This window comes from Aquarana catesbeiana, linkage group LG02, assembly GCF_042186555.1.
Source record: "Aquarana catesbeiana isolate 2022-GZ linkage group LG02, ASM4218655v1, whole genome shotgun sequence".
Classification (NCBI taxonomy): domain Eukaryota; kingdom Metazoa; phylum Chordata; class Amphibia; order Anura; family Ranidae; genus Aquarana; species Aquarana catesbeiana.
The window spans coordinates 759651487-759679375 of record NC_133325.1 but is presented as its reverse complement, the minus strand read 5'-3'; the positions used below and the strand labels follow the sequence as shown (position 1 = coordinate 759679375).

Here is a 27889-nt window from a genome sequence, read left to right as displayed (position 1 = left end):
ATAATTCTTTGTACTTTCGCTTGCTTTCTTTTTCATTTAACAGTTTCTCTTTCAGAGCTCCAGACATGATTAACTATTTCTTCATCACTAAACAATGAACAAACTTTATTTATAGGCATCAAAGCTGGAATAGAACAGCCTTTATTATTATAATATAATTAGAGCGATCGAGTTGTCCCGAGATCTCGCACAAGTCTTGCATTACGAAAGGAACCAATGAACGACAGACTGACAGAGATTGCGTTTTTATATATGTTACTTTTTTAACTTTTGCGACATTGATTTACCATTTAATTTTTCGATATGTTCAAGGTTTTCAAAACGCTAGCAATTTGAAATATTTTTCAAGACTCCCACGGCACACCTGTAAATCTCACGCGCCACACAGTTTGAGAATCACTGCCATAGTAGGAAAGTGAAATCAATTTTGAAGAGGTAATGTCCTGGCTAATAACAACATAGTAGTTCTTAGGACTTTGGCTGACCATATGTACATCCTATTCTATATTCTATCATATACTGTATGTACGGTAATATAATAGTTGGTCACTTCCTATTTTCTGTCAGTGTTTTTGAAGAATTCTTACACATATTCCTCTTGACATCCTAAAGGAGAAAGTACTACTTTTCTAGAGCCTCTTTAACGCCTAATTACCACCCTGTTAGACTACCATTCGCTATGGCCCCCTCTCCTCCAGATTAATTCACTAATACCAAAGCAGAAAAATGGCTGTATAAAAAAAAAAAAGAACCATTGGTTTTGCAACTGGCTTACTGCTTGTATTGCTTGCCTGTCTGAAGTCTGCAATATATATTTCTGCAAAGTGACCCAGTTTTAAATGAAGCTGTTGTACCCTGTCTATTTCACAACTAGGGCCTTGCCATCCATGAGATCTGTTGAGGCAGCAACTTCAGGCATCATGTATGGAGGACTGGTGGGGGGCAGCAGTGAGGCTGGAGTGTCCATACTGGACACTCCATCCTCGGGGCATGTTCAGCCCTGCGTATGTTCAGCACCCGGGCCACATAGCATTATTGGTTGTTATGGTGCGCCATATCAACTTATAATACTGTGGGCCTGGCCGTCAGTGTAGTAGCTACCAATGACGGGGGGGGGGCAGAAAAAAATAGCCAACTCAGGCAACAACCTTCCCCATGCATAGCCCTGTCCACAATCATTTATTTAATTAGCATGGCAAGAAGAAAGTCATGATTTTATATGAAACTATTTGTTTTATAAGAGATTACACAGGCACTGGTAGATTTTGGGCATTTATAGCTTAAAGTGGAGTTCCAGATAGTTGTTGTTATTCATGAAGTGTAGCGATCTAGAGCAGCCTTCTTCAACCTTTTTTACCCCAGAGAAACCTTTTAAAATAATTTTCAGGCCTTGGGGAACCCCTGCTAAAACCACTGATTGGGGGTCAGTGGGAACAATGCGCCAAACATCAGTGAGGAGAATTACTTTTTTTACAGTGGTGGTAAGAATGACCCCTTTACAAACAGCTAAAAAGATCATTGCTGTCATGCCATTGGCTCGTAACTATGTAGGCACCATTAAATGAGAGTTCAATCAGCCACAGCTCAAGGAACCTCTACCAACATCTGGAGGAACTCTAGGGTTCCACAACACCCTGGTTGAGAATGGATGATCTAGAGGTTTTATTGCTGTCTCTGTCCCATTGGGGAGATTCCCACTAATTTCCTGTCCTGAAGACATGATTTCTGCTTATTTTCAGCCACTGGGACAAAGAAAGAACTAACAGAGCTTCTAATCCTTCCCTACCATTCATAATATTGGTACTTATCACCAGATTTGGAGGTGGGGAGAAATCTCCCAATGGGGACATCTTTTTAGTGGCAGTTTATTATTCACAATGCTTAAGCAAACGAAATGTTGTTCATTTAGCATATACATGTACTTTAACATTTTTAACTGTTTTATCTCTTCCTCTCTAATGTTGCCAGCTTCCCAGCCTCAACAACTCCCCTGAGCCCTGATGGAGCAAGACGTGGAGAGCCCAATCTCCACACGGCAACCAAAGCTCCCAAAACAAGCCAGAGAGGACATCATCAAACAGAAATGCACAAAAAAGAAGATCCAGAGGTATGTTCGAAAGGATGGCAAGTGCAATGTTCATCACGGGAATGTCAGAGAGACTTACCGGTACCTGACTGACATCTTCACCACCTTGGTAGACCTGAAATGGAGGTTTAACCTGCTGATATTTGTCATGGTTTACACAGTGACTTGGTTGTTCTTTGGAATGATATGGTGGCTTATAGCATATATTCGAGGAGATCTGGACCATTTACAGGACAAAAGTTGGAACCCCTGTGTGGATAATCTCAATGGGTTTGTTTCAGCTTTTTTATTTTCCATAGAGACAGAGACAACCATTGGCTATGGGTATCGGGTCATCACAGACAAGTGTCCCGAAGGCATTATTCTACTGTTAGTTCAATCCGTTTTAGGTTCCATAGTGAATGCTTTTATGGTGGGCTGCATGTTTGTTAAAATTTCCCAACCCAAGAAGAGGGCTGAGACCTTGGTCTTTTCAACCAATGCCGTCATCTCCATGAGGGATGGAAAACTGTGTCTAATGTTCCGGGTCGGAGATCTCAGGAACTCACATATCGTAGAGGCGTCCATACGGGCTAAGCTGATCAAATCCAAACAGACGAAGGAGGGCGAGTTTATACCGTTGAACCAAACGGACATCAATGTTGGGTACGATACCGGGGACGATCGCCTGTTCTTGGTTTCCCCACTAATTATAAGCCATGAAATCAACCAACACAGCCCATTCTGGGATGTATCAAAAGCTCAGTTACCAAAAGAAGACCTGGAGATTGTGGTCATTTTAGAAGGAATGGTGGAAGCAACAGGTAATCTACACAATTACTTATTCACTTGCTGTTATTTTTAGATGTGGTATTAATCTGCTGGACAAGGATGGGGAAAAATACAAATCTTTGATCAGGAAAACGGCTCTCTTATATGCAATTCATCTGTGTATTTAGCAGTTCAGCTTTGTAGATCTGGGAATTTCTGACAAAATACAACCCTAGTGTAAACCATTAGTATGGAACTGCCATGTAGAATTAAGCTGGCAATACACACTGTCAGAACACAATGTCATGGTGGGAGTTTTTCCTCCATCCACCTCATTTGTGTGAATGGAGGAATCTGGGGGTTTTTTTTGTTTAGCCGGCTAAGCAAAAAACACTAGCCGTGTCTGGCCAGCCTTACAACCTGGTTTCCAGCATCTTTTATGGATTGCAGTGGCCAAGTTTTCAAAGAACATTTTCCAAATACTGCACCATAAACGTTGCACTACAAAGCCAAATGATGGTGTCTTAATCTTCTAAACAGACCCTACATAATATAGAAAAAGCAATTTTTGAATACAGCTGTGAAGGAGGTGACACTTTTGATTTAGCCAAGTGAGAAGGGTGAGGACCACATCTGCTGGAGACATCTTGCTAATAAAATCAGAGAAATTAAAGAAGCCAGTGGAGGATCCAATATACTGGTGTCCACCCAAAACTGAAACATCACTTACCATACCATTACCCTAATCTGCAGGACACTTCTCCCTGCAGAAATGTTATTTTTTTACATGGCATGGACCCCTCACAGTCGTGTCATCCAGCCTGGGAATATAAAATATTATTACTACATGTCCCATCCCACCTCAGTAGAGGCCGCAGGAGATCCCTCTTCCCTCTACCTCCTCTTCCCCTGCTACTGTAGTTCAAGCAGCACTTCCACCAGCAAGTATAAGTATCCGACCTGAGGCTAGGAGAAGACTTCGAAAAGAGCCTGTACATCGCTCCTATGATGCACTGATTGTTTATTAGCAAATGTACACTTCAGCTCCGGAAGATTTACCCCTTTTCATGACCAGGCCATTTTTTGCGATACGGCACTGCGTTACTTTAACTGACAGTTGCGACGCTGTACCCAAATACAATTGATGCCCACAAATAAAGCTATGAAGTCCATAACGGTTGACATCAGGGAAAACAAAATGTCCATTGGGAACATGCAAAGAAATAATAACACCACAGTGTGCATATACAAGCAGTGTGCCCAACCACCGTAGCTGTTGATTGAACTTACCAAACGGCAAGCTTAAAAGGCAGATGGCTATAGCCCAGCCAAGGCCTTTGAGCTTGATGATGATCACGGTGTTCGGATGGCAAGGGATCAATCTCTAAGGTCCACTGCCGGTATCCACGTATCCACGTACTCAATTGAAAACCTTGTAAATAGATCAGGATAGCAGGCGCTGCTATCCTGGAAGGAGGTATGAGACCTACTATCTCTGATCTATTTACAAGGTTTTCAATTGAGTACGTGGATACCGGAAGTGGACCTTAGAGATTGATCCCTTGCCATCCGAACACCGTGATCATCATCAAGCTCAAAGGCCTTGGCTGGGCTATAGCCATCTGCCTTTTAAGCTTGCCATTTGGTAAGCTCAATCAACAGCTACGGTGGTTGGGCACACTGCTTGTATATGCACACTGTGGTGTTATTATTTTTTTGCATGTTCCCAATGGACATTTTGTTTTCCCTGATGTCAACCGTTATGGACTTCATTTTTTAGCGCAGCTTCCCCCATTTCAAAGGGTTAAATGTGTTCCTAGGGAGTGTTTACTGTGTGGGTGGTGCTTGTACTGTGGGAAGACAGAGATCCCTGTTCCTCCTTAGCAGAAACACAAGATCTCTGTCTTCCCAACTAACAGAATGACGATCTGCCTTGTTTATATAGGCAGACCGCTGTTCTGCCTCTGTCGGGAATGATGGGCGGGTCCCGGCGGACATCAGGTCCACCGGACCGGCTGATTGGGTCCCGCTTTGTCCAATCACAGCAGGAGTGGGCCGTACATGATTCTGTGCACAGGAGCCGCCACCCCACAGTAAATGTACGTGGGGTGGTCGGCAAGAGGTTAATAATGAGATTAGTGTTGCTGTATTTAGTAGTTTTTTGCAGAAGTTGGACCGTCACTTTAACCCCTTACCACCCAGCCCCAGTGACCCCTGGACTGCCAGATCACATGTGATTGGCTATCACATTGGTCACATAATAGATAGGCATTCCCACCAGCCCCTGATTATTACCAGGGATCAGAATCTTTCTATGGGAGTTCAGGCACTGTGCTAGGGACGTGCAGCAAGCCCGCTCTCAGCACAGAAACCTTAGCTGCCCATGGACACATATATGCAGCATGTGGGCATTAAAGCTCACCCTCTTTGCCGCCACACATATGGGTTATGTGGACAGCAAAAGGTTAAAGAATAGCTCCAGGCTTCTTCAGAAAAAAATTTATAGTCAGCAGCTACAAATATTATAGCTGCTGACTTTTAATATTAGGGCACTTACCTGTCCACGAATACAGCGGTGTCCTCACCCGAGCCAATTTTTCAATCGGCTCTCGGTTGCTGTCACCACCATCTCCGCTAAGGGAAACCGGCAGTGAAGCCGCGGGTTCCCTACTGCGCATGTGTGAAACGTGCTGCTATTTGTGAATGGCCTGGCCTGCGTGGGTAGGAGGAGGAGGGCCAAACTTCAAAACCAGGTACCCGCTCCCCCCCAAAAGGTGCCAAATGTGGCAGCGGAGGGGGGGAGGAGTCAGATAAGCAGAGCTTCCCCTTTTGGGTAGAGCTCTGCTTTAAGATGGGTTTTGATGGTTTTTAAGCTGAGTTGTAAATGGCTGCGGATTGTTGTAGAATCACTTTTGAACTTCATTCTACTCACAGAGAGGTAAAAACAGACAGTGAATAAAAAAAAATTAAAAAGACAGTCCACAAAGTTCACAAAGAATGATCTTATACAAAAAGAAAAAATGCAAAAATATACAGTAAATGAAATAGATGAAACTACCCGAAATACGCCGAAAAACCCACACCCTCTAAATCAGGGATCTCCAAATTTTCTAAACAAAGGGCCAATTTACTGTCCCTCAGACTTTAGTGTGTCCGGACTGTGGCCAGTGGGAGTAGAAAATTCCCCAGTGTCAGTGGGAGTAGAAAATGTCTCTGGCTTGGTGGTCAGTGGGAATAAAAAAATGACATAGCACCTGTGGTCAGTAGGAGGAGGATCAATGCCTTATCATCGTTGTCACTTGGGGGAGTAGTGCCCCATAACTGGTGTTAGTGGAATAGTGCCCCACCATTGTTGTCAGTTGGAGGAATAATGCCCCATCGTAGGTGTCAGTAGGAGCAATAGTGCCCAATTAATTATTATCAGTGAAAAAGAATGGGGTCTCATCATCGTTGTCAGTGAGAGGAATAGTGTCCCATCATTGGTGTCAGTTGGAGGAATAGTACCCCATCGTAGGTGTCAGTGGGAGGAATAGTACCCCATCGTAGGTGTCAGTGGGAGGAATAGTGCCCCATTATTATTGTCAGTGGAAAGAATAGAGCCCATCATTGGTATCAGTGGATAGAAAAATAGCACATCATTGGTGTCATTGGAAGGAATATTGCCTCGACCCATGGGCCGCATTTTGGAGACCACTTCTCTAAATAATGAAAAAAGAGTACATTTTTTTTTTACCGCTTACGGACCGCCCACCGTCGTTATAGGTCGGTACTTTGAAGAGGAATATCGTTGTTATTGCAGCAGCTAGCTGCCATTACCCCGGTATCCTCATCTTCAGTGAGCGGTCCGGTTTCAGATAATAGTGGTTTCTGTGGCGGATTCGCTACAAGATCACTTTTATCGGCGGGCCCCTTCCATGGCTTACCGGAGCTGTCGGCAGTGGTGGAGGCGATCGGATTTTCACCCTTGCTGGGCATGGAGACAAACGAGGGGAAGATGGCCCCCACCTGTCTCCATAACAATGCAGGGCGGAAGCGACATCAAAACGTCACTTCCACCCATAGCTCTTAAGGGACCTTTTTTAAAAATTATTTTCTTTATTTATTTATTTTATTGCATTTTAGTGTAAATATGAGTTCTGAGGTCTTTTTGACCCCAGATCTCATATTTAATTGGTCCTGTCATGCTTTTTTTCTATTACAAGGGATGTTTACATTCCTTGTAATAGGAATAAAAGTGACACATTTTTTTTAAAAAAAAAACAGTGTAAAAGTAAAAAATAAAAGGTAAAATAAATAAGAAAAAAAAACGAGCTTGCGCGCAGAAGCGAACACATACGTGAGTAGCGCCCGCATATGAAAACGGTGTTCAAACCACACATGTGAGGTATCGCCACGATCAGTAGAGCGAGAGCAATAATTCTAGCCCTAGATCTCCTCTGTAAGGCCTCTTTCACACGGGGCAGATCAGTCATGATCCGCCCCGTGAACATCCGCTTGCTCAGCGGGGATAGCTCCGCCGATCCCCGCTGAGCAGGAAGATGACAGGTGCATCGCTGCACACTGTGCAGCGACGGACCTGTCAGAGCGCCGCTCTCCCCTATGGGGGGATCGGATGATGACGGTCCGTAGTGTCCGTCGTCATCCGATCCGATCCGAAAACGGAGGAAAAAGTAGGTTTTTCCTCCGTTACACTTTTCGGATCGGAGCGGGTCGGATGTCAGCGGACATGTCACCGCTGACATCCGACGCTCCATAGGGATGACTGTATGTCCGTTTTTCATCCGAAAACGGATGGATGAAAAACGGACATACGGATCATCCGTGTGAAAGAGGCCTTACTCAAAACATGCAACCTGTAGAATTTTTTAAACATCGCCTATAGAGATTTTTAAGGGTAAAAGTTTGTCGCCATTCCATGAGTGGGCGCAATTTTGAAGCGTGACATATTGGGTATCAACTTACTCAGCGTAACATTATCTTTCACAATATAAAAAAAATGGGCTAAGTTTACTGTTGTCTTATTTTTTAATTCAAAAAAGTGTATTTTTTCCAAAAAAAGTGCGCTTGTAAGACCACAGCGCAAATACGGTGTGACAGAAAGCATTGCAACGACCGCCATTTTATTCTCTAGGGTGTTAGGGAAAAAAATGTATAATGTTTGGGGGTTCTAAGTAATTTTCTAGCATAAGAAAATGTTTTTAACTTGTAAACAACAAATCTCACAAAGAGGCTCGGTCCAAGTTTTGCCTAAACAGCTTAATGAGCAAAATTATATGTGAAATCAATGATTTCGGGGCAATTAGTTTTGCCCAAATCACTCCCCTCACCTCTATACTTAGCGATGGAGCTGCGATGGAGAAGGTATACAGAGCCTCTTTTCCCAGTCATGCAGAATGGAGCGCAGTCCTTTTTTCTAAGCACCACTTTTCCTAAATATCCCGCCATTCATCTTGCTATCAGCATATGCAAAGAAGCACATTTGGCTGCGCTTTTTACTCCCATATTTCTTTAAAACATCCTAAGCTTCAGCCACAGTAGGAGATCAAATAGAGCCCAATTCAAAAGCAACTGGTAAAAACATGCTTCTCTATTAATATTTAATTCCCTTTGATTAATCTAGGCTAAACCCTCAAGCATTTTTGTGTATTTACTGTGGATGTTAAAATAACATATTTTCAGCCGGTATGCTTTTTCCTGATAATTTATGTATACTCAAGAGGTAGGCACATGCATTATCCATTTATCAAAGTGTATGGGCCGAAGAAACCGCCTCCGACAGTCTGTGCTGTGTCATAGCGACCAAATGGATGGGAACTGACATAAATCTTCAACATTGAAGGAGGATGAACGTTGAAATCAGGCAACAGAAACTGTCTGAGACCGGTCTTCCCTTAGTAATGTGAATAAATAAGGTTCCTTCAGCCTTATCTATCAAACTGTCTGAAAATAAAGAGAATGTGTGCTGGTTTTGTACAGTATATATCTACTTTATTTATTATAGTCAGGACTAAAGATAGTCCATTTTTTAACGAACATTCGCACAAACATTTATAGGTTTGCACCAGTCATATTTTTTTTATCAGGGAGTACAGATACTTTCAGTCAAGTACTTGCCGATACCTAGAACCGATACTTTGCAGTCCGTTTTGCATGAATTAAAAAAAAAAAAATGGCTCAATTCGCACTGCAAAGAATTGCATGCGATTTGAACAGGAACTTGGTGCGTGCGATTGAACAGGAACGTGGTATTATGGCAGTCAGTGAAACCAATGCTGGGGGTTATTATTGCAGTCACTGACACCAATGCTGGGGGTTATTATTGCAGTCAGTGACACCAATGCTGGGGGTTATTATTGCAGTTACTGACACCAAGGTTGGGGATTATTATTGCAGTCAGTGACACCAATGCTGGGGGTTATTATTGCAGTCAGTGACACCAATGCTGGGAGTTATTATTGCAGTTACTGACACCAATGCTGGGGGTTATTATTGCAGTCAGTAACAACAATGCTGGGGGTTATTATTGCAGTGACTGACACCAAGGTTGGGGGTTATTATTGCAGTCAGTGACAACAATGCTGGGGGTTATTATTGCAGTCACTGACACCAATGCTGGGGGTTATTATTGCAGTCAGTGACACCAATGCTGGGTGTTATTATTGCAGTCAGTGACACCAATGCTGGGGGTTATTATTGCAGTCAGTGACACCAATGCTGGGGGTTATTATTGCAGTCAGTGACACCAATGCTGGGGGTTATTATTGCAGTCACTGACACCAATGCTGGGGGTTATTATTGCAGTGACTGACACCAAGGTTGGGGGTTATTATTGCAGTGACTGACACCAATGCTGGGGGTTATTATTGCAGTCAGTGACACCAATGCTGGGGGTTATTATTGCAGTCACTGACACCAATGCTGGGGGTTTTAGTACTCCAATATATTTAATGTGGATTGCGTTATACTGCAAAAAATGCAGCAGGACCAAAATTATTTGGCCATCGAGGTGCAAAAATGTGCCGCTATTGTGCAGCCCCCTGGAAGCACCAGGGACCACACTCGGGGCCCTCTATAATTTTCAAGTTGACCACCACTGCTCTACCTGCCCCTGTTTCTGGCTGTGCAATGCTATTACTTCCCCAGGAAACATTACATTGCTTGGTACAGTCACAGTCTGTTTAGATTACCATCCAAATCATTCATGCATTGTTTCATAAGGTCTTGTTCAGTTTTTATGATTGAATGGATCTTCTGCGACCCATCACAAATAGAGGTTTCTCCAAGCTAAACTTGGATTGTACACTCTGGTGGATTTTTTTTTACCAGCATTAGTCATCACTTATGAGCTTATTAGGGAAAATAAATTTCCTTCTATACTTAAAGTAGAACTAAAGGCAAAACTTTTTTTTTGTTTTGTATAGAGTGGAGAGGGATTAGAACATCTGTCAGTTTTTATTGCTGTATGTGTGCCGTTAGGGATAGTTCCCCTGTTTACCATTATCATTGAAAGTGAAGATAAAAGAAAATCCCACATTTTGAGTTGTCCCCAGAAAAGTAATAGAAGGGAAATCTTCCAATGGAGACACTAGTTCTGATGACCTGGGGGGTCCCCAAGGAATTCCCTTTATTTGCAGGGATTTCCTTTCACTTCCTGTTTGGCTATGGGATGAGAAGTGAAGAGAAATCTCTGCAATCGGAAAGAGATGGCAAAAAAAAAAAAAAAAAAATCTGACAGGGGTTATAACTCTCCCTTACTCTATCCAAAATGAAAAAAAAAAGTTTTGCCTGTAGTTATGCTTTAACTACTTTTAATCCTTATGCTGCTAGCCTTAGTAAATAGATATGAAGGTATATTATATTTTCTTTTTCTACATCTCTTTAGTTTTTTAGCCTAGGCAACATAGTGTCATACATGCCAGGACTTTTCATTGACATGTTTTTTTCTTCCATTTGGATGAGGGGAGGGCGGGCCTTTTTCAGCTAGGCACACCCTCTTTCCTGCATGCATGAGATAAGGGCAGATGGATTCCAGGAAGTAAAAGCTACAGGAAAGGGGTTGTAGAGGTTCGCTTTTTGTTTTTTTTTAAATAACAAACATGTTATACTTACCTCCTCTGTGCAAGGGTTTTGCACAGAGGGCCCCCCCCCCATCCTCCTCTTCTGGGGTCCCCCAGCGGCGCACCTGGCTCCTCCTCTTCTCGAGTGCCTCCACGGAGACCCGTATTCCCGGTGGGCACTGCATCCATTGACACAGACAGCAGGACTCGGCCCTGCCTCCCGTGTCACTGGCTTTGAGTGCCAGCAGCGTGAGCCAATGCTCCTGCTGCTATCAATCCAGCCAATGAGGACCTGAGACAGTGGCTGGAGCTGCTTTGTTCATCCCCCTCGCTGGAACGATCGGGTTCAGGTAAATAAAAGGGGGGCTGCTGGGGGGTTCTGCACTACAAAAGGTTTTTCACTTAAATGCATAGAATGCATTTAGGTGAAAAACCTTGAGGGTTTACAACCTCTTTAATCATTTGCCTTACCTTACCATGGTCGAGGCTGAAATAGCATCTTCTGGACTTTGGTCTTTAAATCCAATTTTGACTGGTCTTCTTTATTAACTGATTTTACTTTAAAAAATAATTTTATAAGCATATCCTTTGGAAATTTTTTTTTTAGGAAAGAAGGTGTCTATTCAGCTGTTTGTGAGATCAGACTTATGGGACCCATTCACACTTGTGTGTTGTGGCAACATATACTGAATTGCACATGTTAACACGCAATACAACAATGCAAGCTCTATGTGCAGTGTATGGCATTGCCATACTTGGTGAATGGCACTCCAATGCATTGTACAGTAGACTCCAACACAGTGCACGACAACGCATATACCATTGCTGTGTTGTTAAAAACAGGTCATACATGTTTTTTTATCCATTGCAGTGTGGGGTCAGCCCATGAATAAGGAATGGGCTGCCATAAGGCAACATGCATTTACCAAGGGGCTTGAAAAATTTACTTTGAATCTAGGAGCCAGCTAAAAAAGTTAGAAGCCAGTTTTCCAGCTTACGGGTGGAACACGTAACATGTTCCCGCAGGTGAGCTTATCCTTTAACCCTTTCACAGCCAGAGACGTTTCTTGTTATTTTTTTGCACACGTTTAAAAAAATAATTTTAGGCCAGAACAGGGTCATCTTTAATATTGATTAAACCCAGGGCAAACATTTTCTTGGGCCCTCCCGAATTTACTTATCGACTATTTGTGGGCAGTGCGGGCTCAAGGGGCAGCTGCTTTGGCCCCAACAACAATGACTGGGCCCGGGGCAGCTGCCCCTTTTGCCCTCTTTTGCCCTCTGGGCCTGAAGATTACATAAAACTCCCAAACAATTCATATATTTTCTAAAAGCAGACACCCTAGAGCAGGGGTGTCAAACTCAGTTTCATAATGGGCTGCATCCAGGGCCGTCTTTAGCGCAGAGCAAACGGGGCACTTGCCCCGGGCCCAATCTTTGGTGGGGGGCCCGCGCTAGCCGTGAATTGGGGCCCCGATGACAGCTTTGCAGAGCGCACAGAGGACACGGGAGGATGTATTCCTCGCTAGCCAGCTGAGAGGGGGCGGGCCGGGAGCTCCACTGACGCTCTGACCCCGCCCACGTGCAGCCTGTGTACTTGGAAAAGAGCTTCTGTAGTGAGAGCCAGTGATCGGAGTGTGACTGTCAGTGGAGTTTCCGGCCCCGCCCCCTCTATACTGCCTGGTGAATACAGAGGTCCGGGGGCGGGGCCGGGAGCTCCAATGACACTCCCACTCCGATCACTGGCTCTCACTACAGGCGCTCTATTCCCAGTACACAGGCTGCACGTGGGCGGGGTCAGAGCGTCAGTGGAGCTCCCGGCCCCGCCCCTCTCAGCTGGCTAGCGCGGAATACATCCTCCCGTGTCCTCTGTGCGCTCTGCAAAGCTGTCATCGGGGCGACCATTCACGGGTGATGTGGGCCCAGGGCCCACCCAACAAAGCATCAGTGGAGCTCCCAGCTGCTTTAGTGAGAGCAGAGAGTGGAAGCCCCGCCCACAGTCTGGAATGTATGTAGTGAGTTTGGCTGGCCAGGTATGTCCTTACAACCATAGAATGCCTGACTGTTTAAACCCTGAGCTGTGTTATTCAACTGGAAAGCTGTGCATTGCTGAAAGTTCTCTGACCATCCCCTGTATAATGTCTGCAGTCTCTGATTGTCTCCTGCAGTATGTCCGCAGTCTCTGATTGTCTCCTGCAGTATCTCCGCAGTCTCTGATTGTCTCCTGCAGTATTTCCGCAGTCTCTGTCTCCTGCAGTATGTCCGCAGTCTCTGATTGTCTCCTGCAGTATGTCCGCAGTCTCTGATTGTCTGCTGCAGTATGTCCGCAGTCTCTGATTGTCTCCTGCAGTATGTCCGCAGTCTCTGATTGTCTCCTGCAGTATGTCCGCAGTCTCTGGTAATCTCCTGCAGTATGTCCGCAGTCTCTGATTGTCTCCTGCAGTATGTCCGCAGTCTCTGAACCTCTCCTGTAGTATGTGTATTAATGTGCCCCTTTACTTGCTCAATTATTTGGGATTGCTCCACTGCTCAGTGAGAGGTAATGATGTGCATGAACCTCTAGCAACCAATCAGCAAACAGTAGTGATCTGCTTTAATCTCTAGCAACCAATCAGTAAGTGCTAATGATGTGCTGTAACCCCTAGCAACCAATTAGTGAGCGCTAATAATGTACATTAACCTCTAGCAACCAATCGGCAAGCAGAAATTATGTGTTGTAACCTCTAGAAACCAGCCATTGAGCAGTAATGATAGGCTGTAACCTCTGGCAAACAATTGCAATCGCTGCGTGATCTGCTGCAGTAAACTGATTTTGAGTCTACCTGCTATTTTTTGTATGTCTCAGAATGGAGGGGGGCCCCAAGAAAATGTTTGCCCAGGGCCCAATCAAAATTAAAGACGGCCCTGGCTGCATCAGCTTTATGGTTGCCCTCAAAGGGCCAGTTCTATCTGTAAGACTATATAAATGTATCTACTCTTTATCTTATTAAATAATTGCCTCTGCTAGGGCTGCACAGAGAGGTCAGGATCTGTTGGAGGAATTCTGTCCTCCTCTCTGCTGCCCACTGCTGAGACAAGGTGGCGGTGGAGACGAGGGGGTGCCACAGCTGCAAGAGAGGTGCGAGGGTCTGGCAGTCTGGATTTTGGCCCGCAGGCCTTGTGTTTGACACATGTGCCCTCTAGAGAATAAAATAGTGGTAGTTCCAGTTTCTTATGTCACAGAATATTACTGCAAAGTTTTATTAAAAAAAAAAAACATTAAAAGTTAATTTAAGGGGGAACAAAAATGCAATAAATTACCCAATTTATTGGTAAAGTAAAAAAGAGGTGATTGCACCGAGTAAATAGATACCCAACATGTCAAACCTTAACTTTGCGTGCACCCGTGAAATGGCGACAAACTTCAGTACCCTGTATTTTCTATAGGTGAGCTTTAAAAAACCCCTATAGGTGATCAGTTTAGTGTTACGAAGGAGTTCTGGTGCTATAATTATTGCTCAAATTCCGGCGTGCGCGGCAATATGTTACATTTGTGTCGCAATCAACGTTTTCAGGGGTAGGTGCCCCGCCAGCATGTGTTTACGTTTGTACGTGTGTGGATATGTGGGGGTGGGGGGGCTCAATTTGTTTTGGGGGGGGAGTATGTGCTTGGGTGTAACTAAAATTTTTTACAATTAAAAAAAACATTTTTTTTTCTTCTATCACATAGGGGACAAAAAGTCCCCTATGTGATGATTTTTTTGGTAACATGTTCTCTTTAATGAGACATCCAAGGTCTAAGACCCTGCATGTCTCTCCTGTTCTTAACTGAATGTAATGCAATGCACATCACACCATCGCCTTAATGGCCGGGGAAACTGTCAATGGGGACCCGGAAGTGACATCACTTGTCACTTCCGGGTCAAGAACAAGAAGAGTAGGAGAGCGGACATGCCCTGCAGATGGGGAAGCGGAGCCCGGGATACATAGTGACAGAGGGGGGGAGGCACAAGCAGGGTGGTGTGCAGCATAGTGGCGCCAGGGCGCAATTTCTTGTCGCCATTGTGACTTGGCATCTGGGGTTTGTCAAGCCCAGCGTTAACCTCAGGCCAGACTTCTAAAGCTTCTCAATGCTCCAACATTCCCAGGATTAGCAGATTGTTGTCTTCATGACAGCTGAGGCCACTCGATTACTGCACATCAACTTCCTGCCATAGAGAAGGCCCATCTATGCCCCCAGAAATGTACCATTCGAAGCTCAGTTAACCTTTTTTGGTGATTCAATCTGCCACCATCCAACCAAAACTGTAACATCTTTTTTTGAGCGGATCCTTCCAGATGCCACTTGTGATACCGTCTCCTACAACGAAATAGGGAACATGCTGTGAAATACTAGTTCTAGCATAGCCTGCCAGGATTGCGGGGACTGTTAGTTTCACGACTGTCAGCTTTGGCTGTGCCGGTCCCTGCTCTAGAAATAGCATATTTATATAGCAGATCTGCAGATTTATAACTGTGAGATTCAGTTCTGGGTTAAAAAATCTGAAAGCATAATTTGGACTTCTTCCAAAGCTAAGCGGTTTAAATTGTCATCTTATGTCTTGAAGAGACAGCTTGCAGCAAGGCAAGTTTTGTCTTTGTCGCCCACCACCTAGTGGCTTTGACTGCTATTGCAGGCAATTACGATCATTTAGCAGTCAGACAAACTCTTTTAATATAATATTTTAATAAATTATAATAGTAACAACAACAATAATAATTTACATGTTTAATAAATAATAAATTGTAATAGCATATTTTAATTAAATATATTATTAATAATAATTCAACCAGGTACCTGCTGAGGGGTCATAAATACTATGCAATATGGATGCACCAATACTGTTTGTTTTATCAGCGATAAACCAATACTTTTAGTCAAGTACTCGCCGATACCGAGTACCGATACTTTGCGGTATGATTTGTGTCCATACAAAATGAATGGGCGCAAATCTCACTGCACAGAATCACATGTTATTTGAACAGGGGTGCAGTGCGATTCCTGTCTGAATCACATGTGGATTCCCCCACAGTTCCTGTGTGTGTTTGAACCCAGTAAAGAAAGCAAAGTGCCATGTGGTGCAGCAATAGACAGTTTATTAAAATATACTAACAACTCACAAAGTAAATGTCTAGCCAAATCCATATCTGCAGTGTCCCCGTCCCGTGGATGATGGAAAACCGCGGCCACTGGAGGTGCTCACAGGGCTGGAGGAGATGTCCAGCGGTTCGCTCCCAAGCTGACATCACTTCCGCCTTATACCCAAAGGAGTCCTGGAACTTCTCCAGCCCAGTGGCTACTGTTTTTATTTTTGACACTTTTTTACAATGTACCCCATACTCATTCACATGGGGTTGATAAGGAGGGCTGCCAGATTCCGATAAGCCCCCCGCCCGCAGACCTCGACAACCACCGGCCAGGGTTGTTGGAAAGAGGCCCTTGTCCTCATCAACATGGGGACAAGGTGCTTTGGGATGGGGGAGCGCAGGGCCCCCCCTGCCCCAAAGCAATAACACCCCCATGTTGAGGGCTCGTGGCCTGATATGGTCCAGGGGGGGGGGGGGGGGCGCTCGCTCGTCCCCCCCTTTCCTGACCTGCCAGGCTGCGTGCTTGGATAAGGGTCTGGTATGGATTTTTTTTGGGGGGGGGGCCCACAACAATTTTTTTTTTTCATTTTGGTGTGGAGTTCCCCTTCTAAATCCTCAGTGCACAAGCTGCACCGCAAGTCAAATCATCATGATCCGACTTGTGGTGCAACTTCTATTCAAACTAATGGGCTCTCATAAGGAACCATTGATTTTGACATGTAAAAAAAAAAATTGCTTGACTAGGCTTAACGCGGCTGTATCCAGCATTAAGCTGCGTTTAGCACCGTCAGACATTTTTACAGCTTTAACGCTGCACCTCAGAACGCACAGGTCTATGCCACTTACAGCTCCTAAAAGCCTGTGTGTGCATGGACACATAGAATAACATGGAGAGGCGATTTAAGCTGCAAAAAGAAACATCTGCCGCTGCTAAAAGCAGCTGTAAAAATGCCCCGTGTGCATGAGGCCTAGGAAAAGGTAAGATATACAAAACAAAGCCTACTGGGCATATCCAGGCTTAAAGGGGTTGTAAACCCTCATGTTTTTTCACCTTAATGCATCCTATGCATTAAGGTGAAAAAACTTCTGGCAGTCACCGGCCCCCCAGCCGCCCCCCCCCCCCCCCAGTTTTACTTACCTGAGCCCCGTAATCCCCACGCCGGAGACATGCTGTCCCTCTCTGCACTGGGTCCCGGCTCTTGATTTGATAGATTGATAGCAGTGCAACCATTGGCTCCCGCTGCTGTCGATCAAATCCAATGACGCGGGGAGCTGGGTTGAGTCCAGCAATCATGTCTTTGGACACCGAATTCTGGACTCGGGAGTGCGCCCGCAAGGTAACCCCCTGGGAGAGCGCTTCTCCTAGGGGGTTATCTGATGTGGGGAGGAGCTGCGAGAATCGCTGAGGGAACCCAGAAGTTGAGGTTCGGGGCCACTCTGTGCAAAACGAGCTGCAGAGTGGAGGTAAGTATAACATGTTTGTTATTTTAAAAAAAACAGGCCTTTACAATCACTTTAAGAAAACAAAACAAAAACAAAACAAAAGAAGCGCACAAACTGAAGTAATTGGCAACCAAAACGTAAGGCTGCATTCACACCTGAGCGTTTTCAGCTCGTAAAAAGCTTGTAAAACGTCCGAAAATCCCATTGTGACTTCACAGTGTTGCCAGTTGCTTCAATGGACACAGGTACCGAGGTGGATGTAACTGAACAAATTTCAGTCCAAATTACAGTCCAAAAAAAAAATCTAATACCCAGGCAATCCCAAAACACATGTAAGACCAAAATCTATTTCTAAGTATGTTTGGCACTGTGCCTCATTGCATATGATTTTCTTAAGCCAATTAATGTTTGTGTAGCTCTTGTAAGTTTCTTACCTGGAGATCCTGCCAATAACAGAATGTGGCTCAACCACCTATTTTTTTACTGCCCCCAGCCACAAATGTAAAGCAGGCCTTACTTGTAGGGTCTTTAGGTAAGAGACTTCACAAACACATTCACAAAAACTGATTTGCCTAAAGTAGACTTTTCAGGACTATGAAAGGTTTGGTGTACTTCCAACCCCCCAACCCCCAAACACAAATGACTTTAAAAACCTATTCAAAAACATGTACGTACATTTTTATTTTTTTTTAATACCTTGAGCGTTCATTAATGCATTGGAGGTGATAATACTGATCAATACTATCATTTTCCAAACAAACAATCTGCATTTCATGTTCTTCTTACCATAACGATGCAGACATTGAGCTCCAATCATGTGACCACACCTGCTTCCAAGAGAAGTTTTGCAGTTTTGCTATCTATTCATACTGGCCCAAAAAAAAAAAAGGTCTATGTAGGCAGCAGGATTTACATGTATGTATGGGCCAGGCAGTCAATGCTGATCCTGAAAAACACCAGAACAATGTTTGTGCAGTAGCCACTTACGGACCGCCGCACAACGATATACGTCCTAAGTTTGAAGAGGAATATCGTTTTTATGGCAGCAGCTAGCTGCCATAACCCTGGTATCCTCTTCTTCGTCCGGCGGTCCTCTTTCATGTGACCACACCTGCTTCCAAGAAAAGTTTTGCAGTTTTGCTATCTTTTCATACTGCCCCAAAAAAAAAAAAAGTCTATGTAGGCAGCAGGATTTACATGTATGTATGGGCCAGGCAGTCAATGCTGATCCTGAAAAACACCAGAACAATGTTTGTGCAGTAGCCACTTACGGACCGCCGCACAACGATATACGTCCTAAGTTTGAAGAGGAATATCGTTTTCATGGCAGCAGCTAGCTGCCATAACCCTGGTATCTTCTTCTTCGTCCGGCGGTCCGCTTTCTGATAAGAGTGGTCTCTGTGGCGGATTTGCCACGAGATCACTTTTATCAGCGGGGGAGAGGGGCACCCCCTCCCGCCGTGCTCCGATGCCTTCCACCACTTATATATAAACAAAAAATTCAGTGCTACTACCCATACATCAAATAGAAAGCAGAGATCCCAGGTGCTCGATCCACAGTCGCTGGCTGAGTAGGTAAATGAGGAAAAGATGATCCGCACTCCGGTGATTGCTCTTAAGAAGTATAATATTTATTGACAAGCCACAGTGACCAAATGCAAATAGGAACAGTTGACGCGTTTCAGCCTATAAGGCCTTAGTCATAACCACCACTTACCGGAGCCGTCGGCAGCAGCGGAGGCTATCGGATCTTCACCCTTGTTGGGCATGGAGACGAGTGAGGGGAAGATGGCCCCCACCCGTCTCCAAACCATTGTAGGGCGGAAACTACATCAAAACGTCACTTCCTCCCATAGCTCTTAAAGGGCCATTTTTTTTTTACCTATTTTTTTTATTGCATTTTAGTGTAAATATGAGATCTGAGGTCTTTTTGACCCCAGATCTTATATTTAAGAGGTCCTGTCATGCTTTTTTTTCTATTACAAGGGATGTTTACATTCCTTGTAAAAGGAATAAAAGTGACACCATTTTTTTTTTAAAAAAACAGTGTAAAAATAAAAAATAAAAGATAAAATAAATAAGAAAAAAAAAAATTTCAACGCACCCCATCCCGCCGAGCTCGCGTGATGGGTATGTTATGGTGAACGCATACGTGAGTAGCGCCCGCATATGAAAACATAGTTACGTTGGTCCAGCTTGGACTAAAGTAACTATGTAGAGTATTTACCATACCTGTGGGATCCCCTGGAAGCTGGAAATCACTGAAGAAGACACCACTACTCCAGTGACCTCCACTAGCTTCTGGGTCCTGTGCCTGGCCTGGCTGGTGGCCGGCCTGTTGCATTCTGAATTCAGGAGGTTAGCCGCTCAGCACGGACCCCATTCAGGGAATAATTAGCATTTTCTGAATAAATGCAAAGTGTTCTCCGATTGGACGAGGTGGCGAGGCAGGGCAATGTGTTCAAAATGCAGCAGGCCAGCTGCTCAGCACAGGCCCCATAAGCAAGTGGAGATCAGTGGAGTGGCAGTGCCTACTTCGGACATTTCCAGCTTCCAGGGGGATCAGCCAGGTATGGTATATGCATTCTTACATTGGTCCAAGTTGGACCACTGTAACTATATATAAAACATCCATACCTGGAATTGCTCTTGGAATTGCAAAATCTTTGTTTGCCTTTCATTCTGGATCATATGTTCAGATTCTTGTTAATGGTGGAGCTTTAGTATACTTCCAACCAACGGGTTGTAAAGGGTGGCAGATGGTTACGTTGAAGACTTTACTGGTATAAAATTGAAGTAATTTCATTGGGGTATGTGGGAGTTATTAGGAAGAATGGAAAAAATAGCTAGGAAATGAATAGCCTGGGTGGTGTGAATATACCTGGGAAAGGGAGTAAGAGGGGAGTAAAGGAGAGCTGCAAGAGAGCCCTGCAAGAATACAAGGGTATTATAAAATGTTGGGTATGTTGGTGGTGATTGCTTGGAAATTACACATTTTACTTAGTTCTCTAGCGTGTTATATAATCACTCAGACTTGAATTGCTTTGTGCATTGTTTATTTTGTGTGGAAAATGTTGAATTATTTTAATATCCTTGATTGGCCTGCCAGTGGAATGTGCAACAGATGTCATATGAACGACTAGTAAATAATTTAGTACTCCTAAAATGCTTTACATCTATATGAGTCGCTGACAGTTGGGAATCATGGGGTATGACATATTAAATCTACAGGTGTTAACTAATTCAGTAAAGGGTCAGGCTTGCCAAAAAAAATCATAATAAAGCAGCACTCGGCCAGCTTTAGTTTATGTTGTATTGGCAGTCCCTCCATATTTATGAGGGGAAGACATCACAGGTCATGCACAGAAATACTGTTTGGACCCCCTTAAGGACAGGTTCTTTTTTTGTTCTTTGATGGTACACACGTTTTTTCCACCGATCACTGAAGCCCAGAGCCTCCCTAGCCTTTCCTATTCCTCTCCATACAGCAGGTGGTGATTCTGTTTGATCAAAGCCTTATCATCTACAAAGCAGCAGTCTAGATCCCAATGGATGTCCAGAGGGCTCATCTACAACCTTCATGCTCCTGTATGGATGCTTATGGCCTATCACTCTACAAGGGAAGATAAAGTATAACTGTAGGTCATGGGTGCTCAACCTGTGGCCCTCCAGCTGTTGCAGAACTACAAATCCCATGAGGCATTGCAAGCTGCTGACAGTTACAAGCATGTCTTCCAAAGGCAGAAGCATGATGGAACTTGTAGTTCCCCAACAGCTGGAGGGTCACAGGTTGAGCACCCATGTTGTAGTCAGTTGGTGTCTATTGGGTATGCTAATACAGACAATGTAAATGGGGCAGCTTCTCTGTGCCTATTACAGTTCTTATCAAGGCCAGTAGAAACCTGCTTCTATATGACTGCAGCTTACTGACTACTGTCATAGCTCAAATTACTTTTTTTTGGCCAACACCTTTGATTCTCAAACAAAGTTTTTCGAGCCAGAGCCATCCACAGCCCAAATTTCGAGTCATGTATGGCCAGCTTTGGTTATGGGCCTGCTCTGTTTTATTCTCAGCGCTTAATATCTGGAGGGTGGGCTAAATTTTATAGCTAAACCTTTTTTTCCCAGACTATAAAGAATAGAAAGCTTGTTTTGTCTACTGGTAGGTCAAATACTTCCTTAACCCTCAGTCTTGCAACAGCCAACATTTTCTTCTCCTCACTCATGTGTGAGGACACTCTATGTCATCACATATTATGAAGGACCAATGGTGGATGCTGATCCTGCATTGTACATGATGGCGTTGGCCAAGGAAGGTCCACATAGCCAGTTGAAAGCCAGCAAGATAAGAGGCTTTAGGGGATTGGTTATCACAACTGGAACCAATGGAGAGGAAGACTGTGGGAGCAGGGATTAAGGTAAGTATAATGCTATTTTAAATCATCACCTTGAAAACCAGTAAAGAAAGTGATAGGAAATCCAAAACTTTACAGTTGTCATCGTAAAAGGGGTAGTGAGGAAATGTTCCAATAAGGACACCCGATGGATTGCAGATTTTCACTTACTTCCTGTTGTTCCTCGGGGGGGGGGGGGGGGGAGTGCAGCGATATCTCTCCAATGGGGCAACAAACGATAAAAAATTATAGAAGTTCCAACTCCTAAGCTATCCAAAACTTAAAGTTTTGAAATTACAGTTTAATGATGCCTACGTTGTCCTTAAAGAGGAACTGCAATCTGCTCACATAATCTGTAAAAAAAACATCTTTGCCATTCTGAAGCTTCCCTCTAACCACTTTGCATATTATTTTATATATACTGTGATTCTGTACTTGCCAAATATGTTGCAGAAATCTCCCTCCACTAAGTCTGGCTGCAGCCATTTTAGCTGTGGGCAGCTGAAGCTGCTGCCTGTTCACTTCCTGGATTTACACAGACACACAGAGGCACACCTCCAGCTCTGCAGCTTTCATTTGCCCTGTTATGACTCATCCCCCCCTCCCTTCCTGGCAAAGTCTCACGAGAGTGAGAGAGAGAGATCTGTACATGATGTCATAAGCCTAGGCTAATGACCAGACAAAAAGCAGGAAGTGGGCTGTATAAGGTATTTACTGGCAGAAAAAAAAATATTTTATTATCCACAGTTAAAACAACAAGGGCAGAGGATTTAATAGATGGAAAGATGAAAAAATTATTGAAGTTCCGCTTTAATGTGGGACATCATGGGTCAATTTGCAGTGGCTTATGTACTTGTCTGCACTGTACAAACAGAGACAGTCACTGTCACAGTAGTTATTCCCTATTGCTATACCACTGCTAAGGTGCCCCATCACACGTATACTTATACCGTTCATGGTATAAGTGGCAGGTGATAGGGTGATAAGTGGCAGGTGATAGGGTGATAAATGTCATGACCTTTGCTTTAAAAATACAAAAGGAGACAATTACTTTTCAGTGTTCCACCAGAACACTCTGGTCAGCGCTCTCAGCCATTGGCCGATTGGACGGTCAGAAGACCTTTTTCGGTCATGCTCCTTGGACTGGAGCCAGCGCGGCTGCAGTACACATGAGCCGAATGCCGGCCATTTTCCAGAATATCTAAATATTCGATGCCGCCCGACATTCAGCCCATCTGTATGGGGCTTTAGATTGCCAAAACAGTATAAACACCACAAGCCTCTGATCTATTATAAAATAGTATACAAAAGTACTTTGCAGAAGTATTCACCCGCCTTTTCACCTCTCTTGGGCTGTTGCACATTTTGTAGTTTACAACTTGGAATAAAATGGGTTTATTTAAGATTTTCCCACTTGATTTATACAATATGCTTAAAAAGCATGTGTTCTTGGTTCAAATATATTCTAATCCGACACAAATCCTGATTTTAAAAAAAGCTGACATTTGTTAGCAGCATAAATATTAATAACCATGAACCAATACTTGGTAGATGCACGTTTGGTTGTAATTACAGATGTCTCTAAAAGCTTGGTTCATATGGGTCCTGCAATGTTTGCCCATTATGTCACTTTGCCCATCTACTCTAGATGATTATGGGCTGAAGATGAACAGCAATTTTGTACTCTTGACACAGAATGAACTAAAATCTGAGCTTAGACTAGGCCATTTAAAACATTCAGTTCTGTGTTTCAACAACCTCATGGTAGCTCTATCTGTATGCTGGAATGTGAACCTCCACTCCAGTCTCAGGGGTCTTACAGGCTAAAACAGTTTTTTGTATTTGTCTCCATCCAACTCTGATTAATTTCACAGACCCCCCCCCCCCCCCCGCTAAGGAAGTATCTCCACCACATGATGCTTTTACCACCCAAATGCATTGTAGGGATGGTGTTCTCATGATGAGAAGTGTTGGTTTTTCACCACACTTTTGCTCTAAGCCTAAAACGTTTATCTTCTCATCTAAAAAAAAAAATTCTGATTTGCTGTGCCCCCTGCATGTATTTTCGTTAATGCAATGGCTTTCTCCTCATTACTCTTCCATTCATTCCAGGTATGTGGAATGTCCAGGTTAATCATTCTCCCATGGACTGTTCTACCTCAAGTGTGGATTTGTGTGGCTCCTTTATGCCGCATACACACGACCGGACTTTACGGCATACTTGGCCCTGCGGACCACAGTCCGACGGACAATTCGGTCGTGTGAGGGCTCCAGCTGACTTTTTTTCCCCAAAAGTTCGACGAACCTAGAAATGAAACATGTTTCAAATCTTTTCGACGGACTCGAGTCTGGTCGAAAAGTCCGCTCGTCTGTATGCTAGTCCGACTGACAAAAACCGACGCTAGGGCAGCTATTGGCTACTGGCTATGAACTTCCTTGTTTTAGTCCGGTCGTACGTCATCACGTACGAATCCATCGGACTTTGGTTGATCGTGTGTAGGCAAGTCCATTCATTCGGAAAGTCCGTCGAAAAGTCCGCAGGACAAAGTCTGCCGTAAAGTCCGCTCGTGTGTACAGTACGCGGCATTAGAGTTACTGCTGGCCTCTTGATGCTTCTCTGATCGGTCATTGAGTTTTGGTTGACCCTCTTTTTCATGGTGTGCCATATTCTTTACATTTTTTATTACTGGACCCTGTTGGTGTTGTATACTTTAAAAAAAAAAAAAGTCTACCTGTAAAACAAGACTGTACATTCATACTTTACTTGCCGTTAGTGCTGCTGAATGCTGCTCTGGTTGCTGAGAAATGGTGCCCCAAAGTCTGCTGGAAAACTAATACATCTTGGAGTATTAATCTCCTGGGTCTACAGCAGCTCTCACTGGTTTCTCCTGCTGATCCCCATGTTACTACTTTATCCTGTAATTATGTGGAGGTCATCAGGAGGAACAAGTGAGAGCTGTGGGGGACCCAGAAGATTGATACTCCGGGAAGTGTTGGTTTCCCAATGGACCATTTCTCACTAACGGTGCAGTGTTGAGCAGCACAGCTGGAAGAAACAGTAATGCCCAGCCCTGCACACACGATAGGATTTTCCGACAGCAAAATCCATGTTTTTTTTCCGATGGATGTTGGCTCAAACTTGTCTTGCATACACAGGGTCACATAAATGTTGTCGGAAATTCCGAACGTCAAGAACGCGGTGACGTACAACACGTACGATGAGCCGAGAAAAATGAAGTTCAATAGCCAGTGGTGCTCTTCTGCTTGATTCCACACATGCGTGGAACTTTGTGCGTCGGAATTGTGTACACACGATCGGAATTTCTGACAACGGATTTTGTTGTCGGAAAATTTGAGAACCAGCTCTTAAATTTTGTGTGACGGAAATTCCGATGGAAAATGTCCGATGGAGCCTACACACGGTCGGATTTTCCGACAACAAGCTCCTATCAAACATTTTCCGTCTGAAAATTCTATCGTGTGTACGGGGCATAAGTATGTGCAATCCTAATTTACAGCTAGACCTTTTCTTGGAACAAATACTATAGCGACAGGGATGCTGCAGGGGTTGTTCAAAGCTTGAGATATTTTTAGTCTTGATTGGTTCTCAAGAACATTATCTTGGGCTTATCCCGATATCTCATGATGCTGTTTGTTTAAATATGTTCTTGGATTCGGAGGCCTTCCAGAATGAGGTGTATTTATTCTGAGTTCATGTAACACTTTTCTTTTTAGTTTTTGGATAGGGTTGAGATGGATTAGAACCCCTATAAATTTTTATTGCTGTTAGTGCCCCTGTTAGATAGATTCAGCCTCTCTATTTGTCCTGTTTACCATTATAATTGAAAGTGAAAGTAAAAGAAAATCCCAAATTTTGGGTTGTCCCCAGAAAAGTAATAGAAGGGAAACTTCCAATGGGGACAGTAGTTCTGGTGACCTGGGAGTCCCCAAGGAATTCCCTTAATTTGCAGGGATTTCCTCTCACTTCCTTTTTTGGCTAAGGGACAGAAAGTAAAGGGAAATCTCCCCAATGGGACACAGATGGCGAAAAATAGGCTGACAGGGGTTATAACCCTCCCTCCCTTACTTTATCCAAAATGCAAAAAAAGTTTTGCCTATACTTTAATTGCACTCAGCTGTGTAGGCAAGTGTAGTTTGGCCTCCCTGTATGGTGGTGCTGTCAGAATGGAGGACAGGAGGAACTTACGTTCTACTTATGTTGCTCGTTCTAGGCCCCCATAGGTGTCATCAGGTGAGTAGCTGTCTGATTGGATGCAACTGCCTTGGATAACCCCTCTTTAGTGAGCGCAGTGCCTATAAAATCACTGACCCCCTACAATTGGCACACATTTTGCATGTGGTAAGGACAGGGACAGGAACTCGTTGGTCAGGGAGAGTTGCCTAGCATGGGAAGAGGTTCCAGTGGAGGAGGGACAGAATAGGGACTGGTCACCAGTTCATCAGTGTGGAGCCTTTTCTGCTTGCAACATTGCCAGCACGCCTCCTCCTCTGCCAGGTGCTATCGACGTTCAAGCGTCCCTCTCCACAATGGGTGCATAGCTCAATTTAAGTGTTATTACCAGTTCACTGCCTCCACCTAGACTCTGTATTGTGTTGTTTGAACTTTCACATTAATACACTAAGTTGCAATCTCAGACCTCCGTGTGACATTCCTCCCTTCTGAGTATCCAACACCAGGCCCCGCTCACATGTGGACTCCACTCAGCTAATTATGTAACTTATAATGGCAGTTGCATCAGAACTTATTTATGGGTTTCACGGTAAATGGGGTTAAACATTTGAAGTGTTACTAAACCCACAACAGTAAAAGCAGTCTGTATATGCAGCAAAGCATGCTTATTACACTGACTGTGGAACCTAAGGGGTTAATACTCTGCATTGTGTAAAAAGGCTGTCTTCCCTGATCCTCCTCTTCTTTTACTGTCCCCAACCTATTTGCTGATAGTAAAGACCCCTAGGAGGCACCCTGCACATGCTCAGTTTGGTGTGTATTACTGAAGAGCTTTTTTTTGGGGGGGGGGGGGGGGGGTGCATCTGATCAGCACAGGGCCAATCAGCACTATCCAGACAGAGATAGACAGAGGGTCAGGCACCATCATACCATAAAAGTGCCATCATAGGACAGTCAGAGGAGAATAAAAACTCCTCCTACAAGCTTTAACCAGTGTTCTGCTGGACAATAATAGAAGTCACAAGACTGCTCTAATCACTGATGAGAAAAGGTATTTATCAGTTTATATTTACTAAAATAATTGCATTTCCATATTCTGTGTACTGTGGGAGGCCAGATAGAGTGAATGCAGGCTCCTGGATTTAGTAATAAGTAATTACTTTAAGTAATCAAGACTAATCTGGCAAAACGATGCAGATTACCTATTTTGTGTAGGTAGGTCACTGAAATAAAATAGAAATTAAATCAGTTTTGATCCCAGGTAACTGCAAAAAAGCTTAAGGTAGGGATAAAACATTGTTCAACCTAAGATGTGTCATTGGGAAGGGGAAGGAGGGGGGATTCGGGACAGTGTTAGTTAGAACTTCAATTGTCCTTTAAGTTTTTTGTCAGTACCGACCTGCAGTAATCTGGATTTTCTACAATATCAGCAGTTGAGCGTCCTACAACTGCTCTTGAGGCGTGTGCTGTGTATGTTTGTGAGCTCAATGCGGAATATATTACATGTGAACAGCTGCTGGGCCGCCGATGTTTATTTTATGAAGAGAAGAGGTAATTTCATCTGTGCAGAGTGAGGCCCAGGAGTCTGCCACTATTGTCTGAATGCCAGTTGCAGACACTGGACAAATTATGCAGGTGCTTTCATGGCATGCCACAAACATGCTCTACACTCCTCACATTGTGGGTAAGAGGGCCAGCAGCAGCTGGTGGATGTACAGACGGTCCCCGGGTTACAAACATGATCGGGTCTGTAGGTTTGTTCTTAAGTTGAATCTGTTTGTAAGTCGGAACAGGTACATTTTTTAAATGTAGCTAGGGTTGCCAACTTTTCTTGAAGCCAAACCCAAACACTTTTGCAGCC

At 44.0% G+C, this 27889-nt stretch overlaps 1 protein-coding gene across 2 annotated transcripts in view; it reads left to right on the top strand.

Annotated features, from left to right (window-relative positions):
• KCNJ6 (potassium inwardly rectifying channel subfamily J member 6) overlaps positions 1-27889 on the top strand; it is a 312118-nt gene that overhangs the window by 244771 nt on the left and 39458 nt on the right. For both annotated transcript variants that reach the window (XM_073617209.1, XM_073617208.1), the window contains one exon: positions 1969-2889. In XM_073617209.1, the coding sequence (XP_073473310.1) occupies positions 2001-2889 (889 nt within the window). In that variant the 5' untranslated portion in view covers positions 1969-2000. The remainder of the gene's footprint in view (positions 1-1968; positions 2890-27889) is intronic.